Source organism: Bos indicus x Bos taurus, chromosome 8 (genome assembly GCF_003369695.1).
Source record: "Bos indicus x Bos taurus breed Angus x Brahman F1 hybrid chromosome 8, Bos_hybrid_MaternalHap_v2.0, whole genome shotgun sequence".
Taxonomy (NCBI): Eukaryota; Metazoa; Chordata; class Mammalia; order Artiodactyla; family Bovidae; genus Bos; species Bos indicus x Bos taurus.
Genome location: NC_040083.1, coordinates 71,541,810 through 71,566,094, shown reverse-complemented (window position 1 = coordinate 71,566,094; position 24,285 = coordinate 71,541,810). Strand labels below are relative to the sequence as shown.

General features: G+C 37.6%; 1 protein-coding gene across 4 annotated transcripts in view; it reads right to left on the bottom strand.

Annotated features, from left to right (window-relative positions):
- Nucleotides 1-24,285, bottom strand: part of LOC113897313 (disintegrin and metalloproteinase domain-containing protein 28-like) — a 125,341-nt gene that overhangs the window by 29,452 nt on the left and 71,604 nt on the right. Inside the window, exons 19-22 of one of the 4 annotated variants that reach the window (XM_027549940.1) lie at nt 20,599-20,707; nt 19,596-19,674; nt 17,954-18,016; nt 13,719-16,100 (exon numbers count right to left, since the gene is read on the bottom strand). In XM_027549940.1, coding sequence (XP_027405741.1) covers nt 16,080-16,100; nt 17,954-18,016; nt 19,596-19,674; nt 20,599-20,707 — 272 coding nt within the window. In that variant the 3' untranslated portion in view covers nt 13,719-16,079. Of the gene's footprint in view, nt 1-13,718; nt 16,101-17,953; nt 18,017-19,595; nt 19,675-20,598; nt 20,708-24,285 lie in introns of those variants that run through there. The other 3 variants (XM_027549938.1, XM_027549941.1, XM_027549939.1) reach the window with 3 other exon arrangements.

The following is a 24,285-nucleotide window of genomic DNA, read 5'->3' as shown; positions in this document are numbered from 1 at the left end:
CCTTCCTCTTTCCCAAGTCCTACATGGTGTTGATATTACCCAGACTTTAGTTCAGTTCAGTTCAGTCTCTCAGTCATGTGTGACTCTTTGCGACCCCATGGACTGCAGCACACCAGGCCTCCATGTCCACTGCCAACTCTCGGGGTTTACTCAAACTCATGTCCATTGAGTCAGTGAGGCCATCCAACCATCTCATTCTCTGTCATCCCCTTCTCCTCCTGCTTTCAATCTTTCCCAGCATCAGGGGCTTTTCAAATGAGTCAGTTCTTGACATCAGGTGACCAAAGTATTGGAGTTTCAGCTTCAGCATCAGTCCTTCCAATGAATATTCAAGACTTATTTCCTTTAGGATGGACTGGTGAGATCTCCTTGCTGTCCAAGGAAATCTCAAGAGTCTTCTCCAATACCATAGTTCAAAAGCATCAATTCTTTGGTGTTTAGCTTCCTTTATGGGTCCAACTCTCACATCCATACATGACTACTGGAAAAACCATAGCTGTGACTAGATGGACCTTTGTTGGTAAAGTAATGTCTCTGCTTTTTAATACATTGTCTAGGTTGATCATAACTTTTCTTCCAAGGAGCAAGTGTCTTTTAGTTTCATGGCTACAGTCACCATCTGCAGTGATTTTGGAGCCCAAGAAAATAAAGTCTGTCACTGTTTCCACTGTTTCCCCATCTATTTGCCATGATCATGAATCAAGGCAAATTGGAAGTGGTCAAACAGGAGATGGCAAGAGTGAACATCGACATTTGAGGAATCAGCTAACTAAAATGGACTGGAATGGGTGAATTTAACTCAGATGACCATTATATCTACTACTGTGGGCAAGAATCCCTTCAAAGAAATGGAGTAGCCATCATAGTCAACAAAAGAGCCCAAAATGCAGTACTTGGATGCAATCTCAAAAACAACAGAATGATCTCAGTTTGTTTTCATAGCAAACCATTCAATATCACAGTAATCCAAGTCTGTGTCCTGACCAGTGATGCTGAAGAAGTTGAATGGTTCTATGAAGAACTACAAGACCTTCTAGAATTAACACCCCAAAAAGATGTCTTTTTCATTGTAGGGGGCTGGAATGCAAAAGTAGGGAGTCAAGAAATTCCGGGAGTAACAGGTAAATTAGACCTTGGAGTATGGAATGAAACAGGACAAAGGCTAACAATGTTTTCCCAAGAGAATGCACTGGTCATAGCAAACACCCTCTTCCAACAACACAAGAGAAGACTCTACACGTGGACATTACCAGATGGTCAATACCAAAATCAGATTGATTATATTTTTTGCAGCCAAAGATGGAGACGCTCTATACAGTCATCAAAAACAAGACTGGGAGCTGACTGTGGCTCAAATCATGAACTCCTTATTGCCACATTCAGATTTAAATTGAAGAAAGTAGGGAAAACCACTAGACCATTCAGGTATGACCTAAATCAAATCCCTTAAGATTATACAGAGGAAGTGACAGATAGATTCAAGGGATTAGATCTAATAGACAGAGTGCCAATGAACTATGGATGGAGGTTTGTGACATTGTACAGGAAACAGGGATCAAGGCCATCCCCAAGAAAAAGAAATGCAAAAAGGCAAAATGGTTGTCTGAGGAGGCCTTACAAATAGCTGTGAATAGAAAAGAAGTGAAAGGCAAAGGAGAAAAGTAAAGATATACCCATTTGAATCCAAAGTTCCAAAGAATAGCAAGGAGAGATAGGAAAGCCTTCCTCAGTGATCAATGCAAAGAAACAGAGAGAAACAACAGAATGGGAAAGTCTAGAGATCTCTTCAAGAAAATTAGAGATACCAAGGGAACATTTCATGCAGAGATGGGCACAATAAATGACAGAAATGGTATGGACCTAATAGAAGCAGAAGATATTAAGAAGAGGTGGCAAGAATACACAGAAGAACCGTACAAAAAAGATCTTCATGACCCAGATTATCACGATGGTGTGATCACCAACCTAGAGCTAGATATTGTGGAATGCATGCGAAGTCACGTGGGCCTTAGGAAGCATCACTACGAACAAAGATAGTGGAGGTAATGGAATTCCAATTGAGATATTTTAAGTCGTAAAAGATGATGCTGTGAAAGTACTACCTAGACTTACACTGTCTAAAAAATAGTCACTAGCCACATGTGGCTGTTAAGGTTAACATTAATTAAACTAAATATAATTGAAACATTCAGTTCCACTGTCATAGAAGTCATAATTCAAGTACTCAGTAACTATGTTGCTGGTGACTCCCATGTTGCAGGGTGATGATATAGAAGATGTCCATCAAAACAGAAAGTTTTCTTGGATAGAATTACCTAGATTTTCAAATCATGGAAATTATGAATACACTTTGGGGGGGCTATAATGATTTTGTTTTAGGATACATACATTTTATCAAGGTATTTGATCATCTCTGTTTCATATATCTCTTGTGGTATACACTGGATTTTCTTTCTTCTTATTTATTAATTTATATAAAAGGCTTTCAAGTGGGTCTTTATGTCATTAATTTTTATAACCTTTAATGCTTGAGAATATTTTTGAATCAAACTCTGATAATTGAATAGTTTAGTTGGGCATAAAATCATAGTTCTAAGTTCTTTTCCTTCAATATTTTAAAATTGCTATTGTATTTTCTTCTTGCATCTATTACAGCTGTTGGAAAATGTGGTTTCAGTATAATCTTGGTTGTTTTCAATGTGATATACTATTTCTTTTGGAATCATTGGATTTTTTTTTTCTTTGTTTTAAAGTTCCTAAATTTTCTATAACTACCTAGGGGCACAATTTTTTTTTTTAATGTTTTGCTCCTCTTCTCCTTTTGACTCTCCATGGTTTTTCTCACACCATGCTCTTTTCTCTTTCTTAAGTCTGGAAAATTCATTTCCATTATTCAAGTTATTTCCTTATCTCTACTTTTTTGAATTTTCTGTCTTTGGGGCATTTCTATTATTTGGATTTTAACATTTCTACTATCATTAATCTTTGGAAATGTTTGCTTCCTTAATGTGTTATTTTGGAGTCAGCTACCTCATTTTGACATGACATTGTTACTTATTCTATTAAGCAATACATGTAGAGATGGACAGCCTCAGATATTACCAGCTAGAAAAGCTAGAAAGTGGGAAGTTGATGAGTTTCCCACAGGTTGAAAAACCTCAAAGACCAAGAAACAAATCAGTTACTCAACACTCACAGACAGTTTTCAGATCTTCACCGTTTGCACCTAGAGAAATAGTATTAGGAAGAAAAAGCCCTTAGTTGTTAACTTCCTCTGTCAGTTTAGAGCTGGTGGGGTGAGAAAGCAACTTTCAGGGATTAGTCTTATTGCCTCTGAATTCTTACTTCTCAGGGTTTCTCTTTTGCCATAATTTTATCCCTGAGTCTGCCAGGACTTATCCCAGTTGTGGTAGCTATAGTAGACAACACTGCGTAGTCAAAGCAAAGCTGGCAAACAGCCAAAGGAGCACAATACATCCTGTTCCTCTCTTATTTACCCTCTCACAGACTTGCCCAAGCTGCTTCCTGATCCAAGCCAAAACCACACACAGAAATCTAAAAACAAGCCCACAGTCACTCCCACATTATCCAGGGAAGTCTTCCAGTTGTCTTAAGTTCTTCTTGGACCAAAGAAATAGTCAGCTGGGCTACATCAGCTCTTTGCTCCAAATCCCTGGATGATTTTTAAATATAAGCAAGATACACATGTTTTCTTTCCTCACTAAATTTGCTTAGAATTAGATCATTCTGTTGAATGAGTCCCTCAAAACCCCTTTCTAGTTATGAAACCGATTTGTATCAGTGTTGCTTCTTTTTTCCTATTTGCTTCTCTATTTAGTGTTTCAAGAAAAAAGCAGAAGCCTAAACCAAACAGCTCTTGTATCTTTGGTTGTGAGACCCACACATTGCTAATGGAGGTATTGTTTGAGGTCACTAGAGCCATAGCGTGTGGAAGATTTACCATCTCAAGAGAAATTAGAAGACTTAAATATAAGTTTGCTTATGGCATTATCTTCAGTTACAACAAAATAAAAGGTGCCTATGAGTCAGTTCTTTGCATCAAGTGGCCAAAGTATCGGAGCTTCAGCTTCAGCATAAGTCCTTCCAATGAATATTCAGGACTGATTTCCTTTAGGATTGACTGGTTGGATCTCCCTGCAGTCCAAGGGACTCTTAAGAGTCTTCTCCAAAAAAAAAAAAAAAAAAGGGTCTTCTCCAACACCACAGTTCAAAAGCATCAATTCTTCAGCACTCAGCTTTCTTTATGGTCCAACTCACACATCCATACATGATCACTGGAAAAGACCTTGATGCTGGGAAAGATTGAAGGCAGAAGGAGAAGGGGATGACAGAGGATGAGATGATTAGATAGCACCACCAACTTGATGGATATGAGTTTTAGCAAGCTCTGGGTGTTGGTGATGGACAGGGAAGCCTGGTGTGCTGCAGTCCATGGGGTCGAAACAATTCAGACACGACTGAGTGACTGAAATAAACTGAAGATATCACTACACACCTATTAGAATGGCCAAAATCCAGAGCACTGACAGCATCAAATGCTGGGGAGGATGTAAAGCAACAGGAGCTCTTGTTATATGCTAGTGGGAAAGCAAGATGTTTCAGCCACTTTGGAAGACAGTTTAGCATAACCATACAGTCCAGCAATCTCACTCCTTGGTATTTAGCCAAATGAATGAAAACTTAAGTTTGTGCAAATACCTAAATATGGACAATTACAGCAGCTTTCTCATAACTGCCATAAATTGGAAGTAACTAAGATATCCTTCAGTAGTTGAATGGATAAATAAATAGCAGTATATTTAGAAATGGAATTTTATTCAGCAGTGAAAATAAATGAACTACCGAGAATGAAAAGACATGGAAGAAGCAAATGCATATGGCCACGTGACAGAAGCCAATACAAGAAAAGTTACATACCTTTTGATTTCAACTGTATGGCAATGGTTTCCAGGGACTAGGGGTGTGGGAGGAAAGAATCTGCAGAAAAAAAGAGGCAAGTACCTTATAAATGCTTCCCAGGTGGCTCAGTGGTCAAGAATCTGCCTGCAAATGCAGGAGATGTAGGTTTGATCCCTGGGTCAGTTTGATCCCTGGATCAGGAAGATCCCCTGAAGAAGGAAATGGCAACCCAGCAACTCACTCCAGTATTCTTGCCTGGAAAATCCCATGGATAGAGGAGCCTTGGGGGCTACAGTCCATGGGGTTCCAAAAGAGTCAGACATGACTCAGAGTTTAAACAATAACAACCATACAATACTTTGTCTAGTACTCTAATGGTGGATATATGGCATCACTCTGTGTTTGTCCAATCCCTAGAACACATAACACTAAAGATGGACCCTATGTCAAGGCTGTATATTGTCACCCTACTTATTTAACTTATGTGCAGAATACATCATGAGAAATGTTGGGCTGGAAGAAGCACAAGCTGGAATCAAGATTGCCAGGAGAAATATCAATAACCTCAGATATGCAGATGACACCACCCTTATGGCAGAAAGTGAAGAGGAACTAAGAAGCCTCTTGATGAAAGTGAAAGAAGAGAGTGAAAAAGTTGACTTAAAGCTCAACATCCAGAAAACAATGATCATGGCATCTGGTCCCATCACTTCATGGCAAATAGATGGGGAAACAGTGGAAACAGTGTCAAACTTTATTTTTGGGGGCTCCAAAATCATGGCAGATGGTGATTGCAGCCATGAAATTAAAAGATGCTTACTCCTTGGAAGGAAAGTTATGACCAACCTAGATAGCATATTCAAAAGCAGAGACATTACTTTGCCAACAAAGGTCCGTCTAGTCAAGGCTATGGTTTTTCCTGTGGTCATGTATGGATGTGAGAGTTGGACTGTGAAGAAGGCTGAGTGCCGAAGAATTGATGCTTTTGAACTGTGGTGTTGGAGAAGACTCTTGAGAGTCCCTTGGACTGCAAGGAGATCCAACCAGTCCATTCTGAAGGAGATCAGCCCTGGGTGTTCTTTGGAAGGACTGATGCTAAAGCTGAAACTCCAGTACTTTGGCCACCTCATGCAAAGAGTTGACTCACTGGAAAAGACTCTGATGCTGGGAGGGATTGGTGGCAGGAGGAGAAGGGGACGACAGAGGAAAAGGTGGCTGGATGGCATCACTGACTCGATGGACGTTGAGTTTTAGTGAACTCCGGGAGCTGGTGATGGACAGGGAGGCCTGGCATGCTGCAATTCATGTTGCAAAGAGTCGGACACGACTGAGTGACTGAACTGAACTGAACTGAATGTAAATTAAGGATTTTGAATTGTAATGATATGTCAACGTTGTTTCATCTACTATGACAAATGTCCAACTCCAATGGGGAATGTTGATAATAGGGGAGGTTGTGCATGTGAGGGGTAGGAAGTATATGGCAAATCTCTGTACCTTCCACTCAATTTTACTGTGAATCTAAAACTTCTCTAGAAAATAAAATCTTTGTCTCTTCTCTACAGTCATGGGAATGAACCAAAATAAAATGAGTGAACCGTGTGTTTGCTGCAGCTAATCAGATTATCCCAATTGCTTTGGTTTCTGCTATAGTTGCATATAGGTTTCCCTGGCTGTTCAGTGGTAAAGAATCCACCTGCAATGCAGGAGTTAGATTCCTGGGTCAGGAAGATTCCCTGGAGGAAGGCATGGCAATCCACTGCAGTATTCTTGTCTGGAGAATCCCATGAACAGAGATGTCTGGTGGGCTGCAGTTCATAGGTTCACAAAGACAGAAGTAACTGAGCACACATGCATAGTTGCGTATATTTTGTTGCTTATACTTGATATCCTTATAAAAATTTGTTATTCAGCAACCAGCAAGATAAATATAAGCATCTCAAATATAAATATTGTTTGTTCTTGATTCTTTACAAGTTGTTTCTGTTAATTTTATAGTCCATGCTCATGTTCAGTTGCATCAGTCATGTCCGACTCTTTGTGGCCCTATGGACTGCAGCCCACCAGGTTACTCTGTCCATGGGCTTCTCCAGGCAAGAATACTGAAGTAGGTTGTCGTGCCCTTCTCCAGGGGATCTTCTCTACCCAGGGGTCCAAACTGCATCTCCTGCATTGCAGGTGGATTCTTGACTGCTGAGCTGCCAGGGAAGCATTTGTATGGCACTAGCCTATTTATTCTGCAGATTCATTCCTCCCACACCCCTAGCCAAGCAGGAAGAACTGTGTTCCTTCTGAATCATTGATTTTTATTATTTGGTTGGCTGGTTTGTTTTCCCAGTAGTCATGTATGGATGTGAGATTTGGACCATAAAGAAGGCTAAGCACTGAAGAATTGATGCTTTTGAACTGTGGTGTTGGAGAAGACTCTTGAGAGTCCCTTGGACTGCAAGGAGATCCAACCAGTCCATCCTGAAAGAAATCAATCCCAAAAATTCATTGGAAGAACTGATGCTGAAGCTGAAGTGCCAATACTTTCACCACCTGATGAGAAGGGCTGATTCATTAGAAAAGACCCCGATACTGGGAAAGATTAAAGGCAGGAAGAGAGGGGGACAACAGAGGACAAGATGGCTGTGGCATCACCGACCTGATGGACATGAGTTTGAGCTAGCTCTGGAAGTTGGTGATGAACAGGGAAGCCTGGCGTGCTGCAGTCCATGCAGTCGCAAAGGACTGAGTGACTGAACTGAACTTAGCTGGCTGGCTTTGTCCTGTTTATGTAATTTTATTATCCTTGTTGATAGTACATTAATTTTACTTTATGGATGCTATAAATCTCCTATCAATCTTGTTTACTTCTCTTGTTTCTTTGATTTGTTTTGTTTTATTTTCCAATAGTTTAGAAGAGAACTTGGAGCACATACTTATCAGCCATGTAGGGCTGTATGTTTTATATTTCACTGGTCTCATCTTACCCATGGCTTTATGGTTTCTGGAACGTTCTTGCTTTTTTTTCCCTAGGTAAGATTTTTATTTTTTTAACTTTTTATTTTGTATTGAGATATAGCCAAGTAACAAACAATGTTGTGATAGTTTCAGGTAAACAGCGGAAGTACTCAGCCATATATACTCATGTATCCAGTCTCCCCCAGAATCCCCTCCCACCCTGGCTGCCACTTAACATTGAACAGAGTTCCCTGTGCTATAAAGTAGGTCCTTTTTGGTTACCCATTCTAAATATAGCAGTGTGTACATGTCCGTCCCCAAATCCCTAACTGTCCCTTCCCTCCATCCTTTCCCTGGGCAACCATTGAAACATCTTGTTTTGCTTTCTAATTTTCCTGTTTCTTTTATGCTTCTTGAAACCTGCTCAATTTGTGTGTGCAATGCATATAAATATACAAAAAGACTCAAAAATAAGTAAATAAGATGCTTTATTTCAGTCTAACCTTGATAAACCTGCTGAACCATGACTTTATACATGCTATCGTTGAATCTCATTATCTTCCTAGAATGTCCCTTTCTTTTTATTTCCTTTGTAGGCCTGACAAACCTACTATTTTAAGGTTTAAATAGTACCTTCCTGAGAAACTTCTCATTCCCTTCTTTGACAAATATTTCCCATGAGCTCCCTTATGCTGTTATTTTAGCAATGATTATATTTCCATATTTATTTATGTCATTTTTTAGAATGAGGCTGTGAGCCTTGGAACAGCATGGAAAGAGGTTAATATTTCTGTCTTCAAGGTCAACATAATATAAATAAACTGGCATTTTTATAAATGTTTTAGTTAAAGAACAAGAAACACAGGTAAGTGTAAGTTGCATAATGCATAAATCTAGAATCTGGACAGAAGAATTCTTTTAAGGACTCGTTGAGTATATAACATTTCAAGACTCTTTGCTAATCATTAGTGGCCAGAATGGAGAGAAAAAATAATAGTGGACAGCCAAGAGATATAAGATTTGACTTCAACATCAGACAGATTGTCACTAGTAATATTGTAGAAAAGAAATGATAGCTGGAGATAAAATGGAGTTTCCATACTTAGTACTTTAACATTAAATGTGCTTTCCTGTGCAAGATAGCTTTGCTGTAGACAGTTTGTGTGCGGCTAAGTCATTTCAGTCATGTCCGACTGTGTGCGACCCCACAGACGGCAGCCCACCAGGCTCCCCCGTCCCTGGGATTCTCCAGGCAAGAACACTGGAGTGGGTTGCCATTTCCTTCTCCAATGCATGAAAGTGAAAAGGGAAAGTGAAGTCGCTCAGTCGTGCCCTACTCGTAGCGACCCCATGGACTGCAGCCCACCAGGCTCCTCCGTCCATGGGGTTTTCCAGGCAAGAGTACTGGAGTGGGTTGCCATTGCCTTCTCTGAGACAGTTTGTGTAGAAGGAACTAAACTCTTAAGAGTCAGAAGAGTTGGGTTTGAGTCCCTATTTCAACACTTCCTAGCTGAGTAATCTAGAGAAAAATATTCTCATTTTATCTTTGTTTTCTCATCTGTAAAATGCATGTTTGCATGCTTAGTTGCTTAGTCGTGTCTGATTCTTTGTGACCCCCATGGACTATAGTCCACCAGGCTCTTCCATCCATGGGATTCTCCAGGCAAGAATACTTGGAATGGGTTGCCATTTCCTTCTCCAGGGATTATTCCTGATCCAGGGATTGAACCCAGGTCTCCTGCATTATAAGCAGATTCTTTACCATCTGAGCTACCAGGGAAGCTCCAATGAAGACAATGTTAGAAGAATTAAATGAAGACATCTGTGCACACATATATATACAGACTTGTATAAATCATATTGCATCCTATAATTATAAATTTTTACACTACCCTATGGTATTCTAACCTTTTTAAAAAATCACCAAATTTACAATCAGTTTTAATTTTGCTTTTTTATAAAAGTTTTATACATTCAGTGCTTGTTGATTTCCCCCAACTATCATTTCAGGGTAGTTTCACATGGCAGCCCCAAATCTTGGACAGTGTTGAGTTTAACCCAGAAGTTTTGGCTGAGATTTAGACGTAATGGAAGAAGAGGAATATGAATGAGGATATGAAGCAAATTCTAAAAGCACTTCATAGGCAGAATAAGCACAAAGAAAAATAGAGTCTCATTGATGAAATATCTACAAATAATAAGTAACTCAGCCCTATTTCCTGCTCAAAGACATGTGAAACAGTAGGCTGTACAGAGAGGGCCACACCTTTGACAAAGCCAAGAATGCAATTATCTTATGGGTAAATCCTAGACATATGGACATTATCTGCCCTTCTACACAATGGACATTTCTCTTCTTTTCTCATTTTCTTTTTATGTTTTCATAGAAAAGCACATGTCTTAGAAAATCCTATTTAGATACTGGCAATTTATGAATTGTTCATTGCATTTCATAGGTGTGGAAATTTAAAGATGCCCACAGAGTTCAAGTGATTTACTAAGTCTAAAATTTAGTTAATGGTAAAACCAGGGGAACTGTCTCTGCTTTTATCCCTATGTGTTGTATATTTTATCCCTATGTGTTGTATATTTTCCCCACATAGCGATTTTGTTGTTGTTGTTGTTCAGTCACTAAGTTGCATCTGACTTTTTGTGACCCCATGGACTGCAGCATGCCAGGCTTCCCTGTCCTTCACCATCTCCTGGAGTTTGCTCAAACTCATGTTCATTGAGCTGGTGATGCCATCCAACCATCTCATCCTCTATCCTCCTGCCTTCAATCTTTCCCAGCATCAGGGTCTTTTCCAATGAGTCAGTTCTTTGCATCAGGTGGCCAAAGTATTGGAGTTTCAGCATCAGTCCTTCCATGAATATTCAGGGTTGATTTTCTTTAGGATTAACTGAGTTTGATCTCCTGGCTGTCCAAGGGACTCTCAAGAGTCTATGCCAGCACCACAATTCAAAAGCATAAATTCATTTTTTAGTTTTCCTTATTCTTTTCTGTACATTTCCATTCAATTTTCTCTTGATTTTCTCCAGTTCCCATTCTGACACTTCAGCTTACCACTAGATCTGCTCAGTCTGCTATTGGAAAATAGGACCAAAGGAATGTCTGCCTAGAACTGACTCCTGTGGACTCCATTACAGTTATAGTTACAACAAGCCCCCAGAGACACACAAATCACAGTGAGCTACTTCACAGAAGTTGAAGAGTTTACAAAGCCAGACTGGTGACAGTGCTTTGACTTAGAAGGGAAAATGTTATGAGCTGAGTCGTAACACTTGGCCTGTGACTCAGGGTCCTTGTCTATGAAAGTGTTAGTTAGTCATGTCCGACTCTTTGCAACCCCATGGGCTGTAGCCCTCCTACCAGACTCCTCTGTTCATAGAATTCTCCAGGCAATAATACTGGAGTGGGTGGCCATTCCCTTCTCCGGGGATCTTCTCAACCCAGGGATCGAATCCAGGTTTCCTATATTGCAGGCAGATTCTTTAACATCTGAGCCACCAGGGAAGCCCCTTCTCTATGAGAAATGCAACAAATTTTTTGCAGTCAAGGGGCTGAGATCCCATTCCTTAGAAGTTACTAAGATGACCAGATGGAGACCATTATCTATAGTCAGATTATCATCATCCTCTTTTTTATTTAGACAAACTTATGGGCTTTCTTTAGTTCCTTATTAGGGTTATACAATAAGGATTTCAACACTAAGTTTACATGGATGCTTGGTAAGGCTGAGAAAACAACCTGAGTTGTGGTTCTTACTAAGAAAAGAATAGCAAGAACTTTGCTTTAAAACAAGGTTCTAAAACACTAAGACTAAAGTGAGTAAAATTATCACTTAAAAGGACACTCACCAAGAAGCAAAGTGTAAAAAGCATGACTGGGTTAGGAAATGAGAAAGTCTGAACACAATGATAGTGTGCATGAGGATGTGGACACCCAGAGATTGTCTCTAGCGGTTTTACACAGAAAATATATTAAAATGATATTAGGGGACTTCCTTGGCAGTCCAGTGGTTAAGACTTCACTTTTCCAGTCAGGCAGCTAAAATCCCACATGCTTTATGGCCAAAAAACCAAAACATAAAACAGAAGCAATGTTGTAACAAATTCAATAAAGACTTTAAAAATACTTTATAAAAAATGGTATTAGGCTACTCAGACTTTAAAAGGAATGATATTCTGAAATATTCTACAACATGAATGAACTTTGAAAACATTGTGCTAAGTGAAATAAATAAGTTACATGAAAGAAAAAAAAATACTGTATAATCCCCCCTATGACGGTACCTAGAATCAGCACATTTATATGGACAGAAGGTAGAAGAAAGCTTATCAGGGCCTGGGGGAAGTAATAATGGGAAGTTCTTTAATGGATAGGAACTTGTGTTTGAGGTAATGAATGAGTTCTGAAAATAGATAGTGGTGATGGGTACACAGCATTGTGAATGTACTTAATGCCACTGAATTGTGAAGTTGAAACTGGTTAAAAAGGTAAAATTTATATATATATATTTTTTCAAGAGAACAACAGGTTTTAAAAAACAGGCAAAGGAACCAAATAAACATTTATCCAAAGAAGACAGACAAGTGACTAACAGGTATATAAAAAGGTGTTCAACTTCACTGATCATCAAGGAAATGCAAATCAAAATCACAATGAAATATCACCTCATACCTGTTAGGATGGCTAGTATTGAAAAGGCCAGAGACAACGTGAGTTGGCGAGGGTGTGAAGAAAAGGGAAACTTTGTGCACTGTTAGTGGGAGTGTAAATTGGGACACCACTATGGAAAACAGTACAAAGATTTCTCAGAAAAGTTAAAAATGGAACTACCATATGTTTCAGCACTTCCATCTCTGGGTATTTATATAAAAGAAGCGAAATCAGGATCTCAAAGAGTTATCTGCAATCCCTTGTTCATTGCAGCATGCTTCATAATACCCAAAATGTGAAACAATGTAAATGCCCATCAATAAACGAATGAATGTTTAAAAATATGGTATATACATACAATGGAATATTACTTAATCTTTAAAAAGGAAGGAAATCCTGTCATAGGCAACAGCATGGGTGAACCTGGAGGACATTATGCTAAATAAAATAAATGAATCACAGAAGGACAAATATTCCATGATTCCATTTATATGGGGTATATAAAATAGGCAAGCTCATGGAAGCAAAGCATAAAATTGTGGTTGCCAGAGACTAGGGGTGGGTGGGAAATGGGGAATTGCTAATCAATAGGTATAAAATTTCCATTTTGAAAGATGAATAAGAATAGAGAGCTGCTATATAATATTGTACTTATATTAATAGATAACAATATTTTATGGCACATTTAAATATCTGTCAAGAGGACAGATGTTATGTCAAATGTTCTTACCACAATACATCTTTTAAAATTTATTTTAAAAAAAGAGTATGGACTTCTACACTAGGTGTGATAGAAAAAAGAGTTAAACTGTTTTTTCAGATTTTTTTTCATATGAACTATTTTTTAAACTCTTTATTGAATTTGTTGCAATATTACTTCTGTTTTATGTTTTCGCTTTGTAGCCATGGGGAATGTGGAATTTTAGCTCCCAGACCAGGGATTGAACCTGCACCTCCTGCATTGCAAGGTGAAATCTTAAGCACTGGACAGCCAGGGAAGTCCCAAGAGTTAAATTTTAACAAGGAGATACTGTCATAGTAAATTGCATACTATAATTTTCTCCTGCCTAGGAATTTAGTGGAAATTAAATCCAGGGCTAATTGCTAAGCAATGTCTAAAGTTGTCATTGGCAAAGCAAGTTCTTTTTCTGAAAGCAATATGTGGCAGTGATGATGAAGAGGAAAGCATGTATCCTAATAATAGAAGCAGTTACTTTATTAATCAGGATGGCTTCCGTGGCAAGTAAGAGCAAATCTAACTTGACAAATTTTATTGGTCATAAACAGAAGTCCCAAGAAAGTACACAATGACTCAAGCAGTTATTAATCTGCCAATTTATGACAGCATTAAAAGACCAGGTTGTATTCTTTTCATCTTTCTGCTCCATCTTATTCAGTCTATCATATCCAAAAAGAACCAGGATACCTTTCTTAGAAATTCCCTAACATATCTCTAGACTTGTCCCATCAGCAAAAATGGTGCTGTGTTTTTTGTTTTTTGGTTTTTTTTTTAATATTCCTCGGTCCAAAGCCTACTTCAATGCAGTTACCTCAAAAAGAAGGATAAGAAGACAATAACAAAAAAAGAGTAAATGACTAAATGGAATTAGACCACTAAGAAAAACACATTTTTTGTTTTAGGAAACTCTGCATGTAAAACTCCTTAATAAATGCTTTTCAAGGGTGATGTCAGCATCATGACAATGTGAGATGTTCCCTTTGTCTCTTTCCTTCAATCTACAAACAGTAAAACATCCATAATTCAAAGGTGTCTTTGTCCAACACGCATGGGCAGCAGAGCATTCCACATAGCTGTCCTTCTAAAAGGTGGGTGGACTAGAAGACAGAGGAGGCGAGACCAGGGAAAGAGCAGATGCAGTGTCTGCCATCCTGGATCCCTCCAGCTGAGCCCACAGCTCCTGAGAACCAGGTAGCATCAAGGGAGGCAGTCCATACAATGCTGGCCTCCTGGCTGCAGGAGATGTTTGTGGCCAAGGGAACCAGATAGCAGTGGGACATGCAATCTCAGCCCTCCAACTGTGGATGCACCTGTAACTCTACCCCCTCCATCTGCAGTAATGGTACCCACACCTCCAAATCAATCAACCACTGGTAAGGAAATGAGATTATTGTGATGGATGTAGTGTGACAGAAATTTATTCAGGAGATGGAGTTAGGATTACTATTAATTTTTAAAAAATTTTATATTGGAATATAGTTGATTTACAATGCTGTGTTAATTTTACGTATACAGTATAAATGATTTAATTATACACACTCATGAATCTACAGAAGATGAGATGATTGGATAGCATCAATGACTCAATTGACATGAGTTTGAGCAAGCTCTGGAAGATGGTAAAAGACAGGGAAACCTGGCGTGCTACAGTCCATTATGTCGCAAAGAGTTGGACATGACTGAGTGACTGAACAACAACATATATCTATTCCTTTTCAGATCCTTTTCCCATAGAGGTTATTACAGAGATATTTTTTAATATGAAAAACTGAAAACAAAATTGAGTTCTGAAAGGGAAGAAAGTTTTAGTAGAGAATCTACCAACTCTGTTCCATCACTAGTCAACTAAGCCGATGGTTACTGTTGGCAATGTGATTGCAGTGTTGACAAACCATTTGATTACTTTTAAAATGCTTGTATCTGGATGTTTATGCAAGATTTCCCAATTTTTAAATATTGGCAATACATTCAAAACATTTGAAAATACTTTTTTGGCCAAAATCACTCAGGCCAAACAAAATAAATCTGCAGTCCAAAAACACCCTGCAAGTCACCAATTTACAACCTCTGGTTTATGTTAGTAATTTCTGGTTTATGTTAGTAATTTATTTAACTAAAACTTTTCTATTTAGTAATATTCACTTTATGCTTGCAAGTAACTGGCATTATACAACTGAATTATACAAATTTCTATAAAAATTAGTTAATAAAGCTTAATCAATTGTAGTGAACTTCCAATTACACAGCTAATAAGGACTGCAGAAGATAATGTAGGAAAAAGATATTATATAAACCAGAGGTTTATATAATTTTTTTTTTGTAACTAAGGTGACAGTTTCATGGTTCAAACAGTTAAGATGTTGCTAGTTATATAATGACGAATGTGCAATTTTCTCCCAATTTCTTGTGATTTCTTATTTTTTATCTTCATTAGACAGTGAATTAATTCCTAGCAAGTGAGAAAATAAATGTGCACAAGTCCTTTAACAAATATTAGCCAGCATCATGGTAAAAAATGGGGTGTGAGAAAGATTAGGAAATTCACCTAATTAGAAAATCAGCTTCATAGCTCATTCTTTAGAATCATCGTCTTTCCCATAAGTATGGAGAACAGAAAATTTTAAATCGTTCAAAGATTATCAAGAATATGTCTCTCTTGAAATTTTGTGTCATTAGAGTGGAATCAAGAAATAGTAGCCTTGCTGGATATTGATGGCAAATAATAGTAAGGAAGTTAGTACATTTCTCTTCCATCCAGATTGTCTGGTCTTCCAAGTTGATCATTTACCCGGCAACACTTGTTTAGGTGTTACTTCAGATTTTTGGATTGGAGTCCTAAGGAAAGACAAAACTCTTAAATAATGAATTTTTCCTAAAAATGTAGATATTCTATAATCTTTAACTATTAAGAAGTTAAAATGAATTCTTTGTAGTCACACATCCTTTTCTATAGATTCCGTGATACTTCACAATGAAGGAGTGGAAACACAGGAGGGTAGAGAAAGAAAAAGAGAAAAACATCACACTGGGATCCAACTATCCATATGGGTACTTATAGGAAAGAAGGTGGGGATCAGAAGAACAGTGATATCATGCTGAGTGTTTTTCTGTGGGAAATTTTCTCCATCTCACTATCCCTGGGTAATATTTCTGAGAAAACAAAGAATATTGGGGTCATCACTTTCTAGTAAAGACCCTTACATCTTCTTTCTCTTGGTTATTGTCCAAACTAGAGGGCAAACAGATACTAAAGCCTATTGCACAGTTATAGAGATACTGTCCTCAGTGAACATCTTCTTGGAAGACATGGTTAGAATTTGTGTCCTTGATTCTAGGAGTGCTACAAGATTGTAACAGTTTGACTATGTATCAGTAATCTTAGATTTAGACACTAGATTATCCTTGAAAACAGTAGAAGAAAGTCCTTTTATGTTTCTATGCTGTAATAGAAACAAAAATAATGGTTGGCATTAAAAATATTATTCAATTCTTGTCTTTACTGTACTTATTTCCTTATTTCAGTCATTCCTTACTTCCTTGTCACTTACTTTTTTAAAAGATTTTTTTTGATGTGGACCATTTTTAGAGACTACTGAATTTGTTACAATATTGCTTCTGTTTTTTTTTTTTTTAATGTTTTGGTTCTTTGGTCATGAAGCATGTGGGATCCTAGGACCCCAATCAGGGACTGAACCTATATCCCCACATTGGAAGATGAAGTCCCAACCACTGGACCACTAGGGAAGTCTCGGCCACTTAATTTCTACCTGACTCTCAGGGTCCAGTACAGATTCCCCACTTAGTCATTTTCCTCTTACTGTACCATTTGTACCCTGTTCCTTATCCCTTCACCATACTTTTCTCTATAGTATCATCTACTTTGGCACCCATCACATATGAGGCATTCCATGGGCTTCCCTAGTGGCAGTAAAGGATCCACCTGCAATGTGGGAGACCTGGGTTCAGTCTCTGAGTCAGGAAGATACCCTGGAGGAGGGCATGGTAACCCAGCTCAGTATTCTTGCCTGGAGAATCCCCATGGACAGAGGGTCACAAAGAGTCAGACATGACTGAGCAACTAAACACACACAGCACAGGTGCTGCATATGTATATGACTTGCTTTCCCAGCAAAAATGTAAAAATCATTGAAAAAATGACCTTAAATTTTAGTTCTTTCTCATTTACTCACAATAGAGTACCAAGTAGGAGGCAAGATTCTCGGGATCCAGTTGAGTGAATGACTCTACCTCTTCATGGGTTTTGGCTTTTATTCTGGATTTCCCTTTATGGACTCTTTTTCATACACTTCCTCCTCTAGAAAACTGTGAGTAGTAGAGGCCTTATTCTATCTAGAATAAGGAAGTAAAATCTAATTTATAACACAGTTTAATGTCCTCCAAACTATGCATCTAGAGACTATTCTTTGAAGGAGACAATTCATCTTCTACAGCAGAACCATATATCCCTTTTTAACAATTATATAACAGAACTATTTTTAACAATCAAAAATAATAGCCATACTAATTTATAGATAGTGAGGAGGCCTTGCTTTCTCCAATATTCCTTTGGGCTACAATCTTTCAAGTTAGTGTAGAGTATCCTAAAATGGAACCCAGAGTTTGGAAGACATCATTCACATTGGGCACAGAGTTCTTTCAAACATTGCCAGTGACCATCTGATACTTACAAGAAAAGAGGATGATACAGATGTAGAAATAAGTGGTGGAGGAAAACTTGGATTTGTAGGTAGCTAGCAAGAAGGTAAAAAAAAAAAATTAAAAAATGGGGCCTTGAAAATAGGTGTGCTTAAAAGAAAGGCTTATGTGGCTCAGCTGGTAAAGAATCCGCCTGCAATGTGGGAAACCCTGGTTTGATCCCTGGGTTGGAAAGGTCCCCGGGGGAAGGGGTACCCACTCCAGTGTTCTGGCCTGGAGAATTCCATAGACTGTATAGTCCATGGGGTCACAAAGAGTTGGACACAACTGACTTTCACTAAATCCTTTTCAGATATAGAAAAATAGGAATAATCTAAACCTGAGTATTTACATACGGGCTTCCCGAGTCTTCTCAGGTGGTGCTAGGGTAAAGAACCTGCCTGCCAACGAAGGAGATGCAAGAGATGCAGGTTCAGTCCCTCAGTTGGGAAGATCCCCTGGAAGAGGGCATGGCAACCCCTTCCAGTATTCTTGCCTGGAGAATCCTATGGACAGAGGAGCCCAACAGACTATGGTCCATGAAGTCACAAAGAGTCAGACATGACAAAAGTGACTCAGCATGCATGCACATATGTTTACTGCTTCCATTTAGGTGTGTACATACAGTTCAGAAATAAACTCAATGCCAACAGACGTAGAAAGCTATGTTCATCATATGTCCATAAAATAGTTATATTAAACTTTGAAAATTGTAAAGCACTATAGAATTTAAAGAATCTTTCATTTGATAAAAATAAATAAATTTTAAATAGTAAGTTTCCTAATTTCAGCTTCCAAATAAACACCTTTTCTGATAATGTCAGCTCAGAACTAAGATGGCACCGAGAAACTGGAGGGACAATCATAGTGACCCAATCTCTGCACTCTGCTGGGTACAAAGCTATCAGATATGGTTATGTTTCCATCAAAAACATTATTATCAATGTCATTATCATTAATCAATTGCTATCTAAATTTCTAAACTTGCAGGACACAACTTGGGCATTAAAGATTATACATATTGCATGTATTGTCATAAAGCCTACATGTTGTTGCTGTTATAGTCGCTAAGTCATGTCCAACTCTTTGAACTGTTGCCTGCCAGGGTCTTCTGTCCATGGGATTCTCCAGGCAAGAATACTGGAGTGGGTTGCCATGCCCTCTTGCAGGGGATCTTCCTGACCCAGGGATCAAAACCTTGTCTGGTGTCTCCTGCATTGGCAGGCAGATTCTTTACCACTAGAACCACCCGGGAAGCCCATAAGTATGCATATTATTTTCATTATCAGGATATTGCAAAAGGAATAAGGAGTCAACCTAGAATCACACAGAGAGAGACAAAGGGAGGGAGAGGAAGCTGGCATCTACCTTTCTTTTTTTTCTTTATTCTCGTTGCCTTTTGTAAACCACAGCAAAGCAGCCTCTACATTTTAGAGAGTCTTTTGCATTTAACAAAAGGCAAAGGCGAACTTTCTGAATGTGTAGTTACAAAGCTTGCAGTCCTTGCTACATACTAGTACTACATAACTAGTGAAATAGATTTGTAAAACATTGCTGAGTAGAAATGACAACTAAAGAGAGAGAGAGGATCATAAGCTGGGGTCCACAGAAAACACACTACAGACTATGGTTCACCTCTTGGGGTTGAACAGTCTTGGCCATCTGTGGTTTCCTCTTCTGATTGTGTAGGCCGGCATCAGTGGTAGACAGTGGCCTGTACGTAAAAGCATAGCATTCACAGTGACTTAGCAGTGTCTTCACAACAAGAGGGAGATTTGAGAGAAGTCTGTTCGTTTCCTTTGCCCTTATGTGTCCTTGGTAACTGATGGGCTTTTCATCTGCTCCCTAGGACATCCTCTGGGTTTCCCTTTTCTGTAATTCATAATCATCACCACTGATTTTCTTTTTGATTCTCTACCGAACCATGATATCTAATAATGATGGTCTTGAGTCCAACTTTTATCTAAATTATGTCTTTTAAATAAATAAAGATTTATTTTATTCATTTGATATTTATCAGAAGCCCATTCTAGTGAATAAGTCAGTCTTTTGAAAATGCTGGAAAGATACTGTAGTGTCAAGATTATGTTTGAAAGACTGACTGATGTAGATGCAAATCTAGATTTCATTACTTAGGTTGTAAGACTTTAAACATGCTTGCTTACCTCCCTGAGCTTCTGTTTCCACATCAGTAAAAATGTGAAGTCCCTAACCTTGCAGGATTGTTGTGAGGATAAATATATAATACCTTTTCATCTATAAAGTTGAAATACTAATATTTAAATCTTATTTCCTTGTGAAAATTAAATGTTCTTATGAAGATTAAGTGACATAATATATGCAAAAGGGCTAAGCAAGGTACTTGCCATAAAGCTGTCATCAATACATTTTAAAGACTATATTTGTATAATGATGTTAAAATCTTTAATAATGAGAGTTCTTCTTCTTATGAATTATAAACAGTGATGAACAGAAGAAAAAAAGCAGGCCCCAATAAACAGAATACCAAGCATCTGCTCTAAGAAAAATGTATCTGTACTTATTTCTGAGTATTTGAAGCAAACTAAAATGAAATGAAATTTGATAATTTGGGTCCTTACATTTAGAGTGAATTAGCTGTCCCCAAAGCAGGGCCTACCTCTGGACTAACTTCTGCTTTTCTCTGGAGCTTCGGCATCGGATTACTATAGCAACCATCACAAATATGACAGCCACAGGGAGCAGCACCCCAACCACAATGGAGAAGTCTGCAACAAAGAGAACAAGGGCCTCATGAAAATATGATCAGTTCACAAATACACATCACACTGGTCCTGATTTCTTTATCACAAACGTCATCGATCCTTTTTCCAAAGAACATGTGTTTCCTGGAAAATCTCTCATAACCAGTAAAATGAAAATGTATCTTGATAATGATTATCATAATGTTATTTACATAAAGGGGCTAAAGAGGATATCTATGCAGAACATTTTACATGAGATTGGTAAAGCATCAAAATAACTGAGAATTCTTAGAAGGAATAAATTGAAAACAAAAGGCTGGAAAATCAGAAAGTATATGAAGTAAGGGGGATGGCAGAAGAGGAAAGAAACATTTTTAAAAATTCAACCGTGGAATAAAGCAAGTAAAAATAACCTGAAGTTTTGAAATCCTATTCTTCTCAGGAGCAAATAAGAAGCTGAGACATAAAAAAGAGAACAGATGGATAATTGATAACTGATAGATGGGACATAAGTGAAAGTTCTATTGACGTTTGCTTTATGTAAGAATTATATTTGGGGGGTTATTAGATGTTTTCTATTTTATCTACAGTCTAGTTAATGAATGCAACTTTAATCTTTTATTATCTCATGTATTAATTTCTCATGATAATCTGAAACCACAAAGACTCAGGGGTACAAGTTTGAAGAGCAATGCTAGCAGCTACTGACGGCTCTCTCATTACAGAGATCACTAAATCAATAATAAGAATACTTTTTTTTTGCATAAATGCAAGACAAACTCACAAACGTGAACACACATGCATGCAGAAAGGTAGAGACCTCAGAAGTAGAATTCTAGGCAAGATAATAATTGTTCAAATACTGAATACTCTCTACCCTCCATAAAAATTTCTATTCAAAAAACCAAAGGAAATACAATTATAAGGTATTTGTGTTAGAAATAGTATAGATATGTTCAGAACTTTTTTAATGAACTTAGCAGTACTTCACAGACACCCATAATTTGAAAGGTCGTGGTCTAGGGATAAAGCTGGGGCATGACGGATGGAGAGTATTATAACAGGAAGCAGCTTTATAGTGGAAGATGGCAGTGTCTGAACAAAAACACAGCCTTTTCTATTTCTGGAAACGTAGGTCTAGGAAATTTGAACCAGCTCTCTTACTAAAAACAGCAAATTGAACTAAAAAAAAAAAAAAAGCTTCCTAAAAACACAGAAGTGCTAAAGAATGGGGGGAAATTACTCTGGAATGAGAGAAAATTAGTTTAGCGTGAGAGAGCAGGAACTCATAAAGACAGAAAGGAAAATGATTCTGGATGAAAGCCCAGAAATGCACAAAAGAATGAAGAGTAAATAAACCAAGACCAAACCTTAATGTAAACTGTAGACTTTGGGTGATAATCATGCCTCCATGTAGGTTCAGTAACTGTAACAAACATTGCACTCTGGTGGGGGATGTTAGCGGTGGGGGATGTTAGCGGTGGGGATGACTGTGCACGTGTGGGGCAGGATATATGGGAAACCTTTGGACTTTCTACTCAGTTTTCCTGTGGAGTTAAAAGCTGCTCTAAAAAGTAAAGTCTACATTAAAAGTAATAAAGTGGAAATTTTTATGATGGCCACTAAAGGAATACAAAATAAATGCATAATCTCCAAATTAATAAAAAGAAAACTGGAGTGATTAAAATCCTTATGATGCCCATAAGATGAGAAAGAAGAGAAAAAGGAAGAGACCAGATAGGAAGAATACACCCAAGTATATCAGTAATTATATTTAATTTAAATGGACCAGGTTTTTTAAAAAGTATTATCAATCTAAAATTTTTAAATATATTTGTATTTTTAAAATGAGAGGCAGATGTAAAACATGAGGTTTAAGAAAGGATGAAAATAAAAGTAAGAAAAAAGTTAAACCAAAACAATATAGACCAAAATAAATATGGTACAGCTATATTTTTCTCCATGATCTGTAGACTTTAAAAGGCAAGAAAACTAGAGATACACACAAGCATTTCATAATGACAAGAGTATTAATTCACTGGGAAGACATACAATTCTAAGTCTTTTTTGTAGCAGATATCAAGGTCTCAAAATACATATGCATTAATAGACCCAGAATTTTCTTAGGCTGCAAAATCACTGCAGATGGTGACTGTAGCCATGAAATTAAAAGATGCTTTCTCTTTGGAAGAAAAGCTATGACAAACCTAGACAGCATACTAAAAAGCAGAGACATTATTTTACTGACAAAGGTCTGTCTAGTCAAAGCTATGATTGTTTCAGTAGTCATGTATGAATGTGAGAGTTGGACCATAAAGAAAGTGGAGTGTTGAAGAATTGATGCTTTTGAACTGTGGTGCTAGAGAAGACTCTTGAGAGTCCCTTGGACTGCAAGGAGATCCAACCAGTCAATCCTAAAGCAAATGAGTCCTGAATATTCATTGGAAGGACTGATGCTGAAGCTGAAGCTCCAATACTTTGGCTACCTGATGCAAAGAGCTGACTCATTGGAAAAGATTCTGAGGCTGGGAAAGATTGTGGGCAGGAGGAGAAGGAGATGACAGAGGGTGAGATGGTTGGATGGCATCACCAAACTCGTTGGACACGAGTTTGAGCAAGCTCTAGGAGTTGGTGAAAAACAGAGAAGCCTTCAGTCCATTGGGTCACAAAAATCGAACACAACTGAGTACCTGGACTGAAGTGAACTGAACTGAACTGAACTGAATAGAACCAGAAGTGATAGCCGAGTTCACAATTATAGTGGGGATTTTAACACTTGTGGCTCTGTAATTGGTACAACAAACAAACAAGATATCAGTAATGATTAATATATTACATACAACTAACAAACATGGATTAAAAAACATGGAAAACACTGCACATAACTGCATAATACATATTTTTTTTGTGCACAGACAGAACACCTACAATATGGGCATATGCTGAGTCATAGAAAGTGTCAATAAATTTCAACACATTCTCAACACTGTAGATTTTCTGATCCCTATGGAATTATGCTGCATATAACATTAACAATAGCTAGATAATCTGTATATGCATATACATTAAGAAATATAAAACTAAACATTTAAAGGGCCAAAGAAAGCAAATGGAAAATTGAAAATAATTTGAATCAAATGATAATGAAAATATCAGTTACCGTATGGGCTACAAACTGAAAAGTAATGAGGCAAAGATTTCTTTCAAGAATTTTAAGATGAAATAAACTTAAGGAAAGGGAATTGTATAAAGCAGAATTTGAAATAGCAAAAAAAAAAGTATGAAAAAGAAAAACAAACCATAAACAATAATTAAAGTTTTAAAATTTTGTTATGGTAATACAAAAAAAAAAAACGATAAAAAAAAAAACATGCTACAAATCCTATAGATATTGAAAAGATAAGTAAGTATTATGAGGAATTTTAAACCAAAACACTGAAATTCAAGTGAATGAGGAAAATGTCTAGTAAAATATACTAAAACTTGTATAAGAAGATATAAAAAACCTGAAGATTCTTATAACTACTAAAGACATTGGATCTTTAATTAAAATATTTTTCAGAACTCTAGGCCCACTTGGCTTACTGACAAGTTCTAACCAG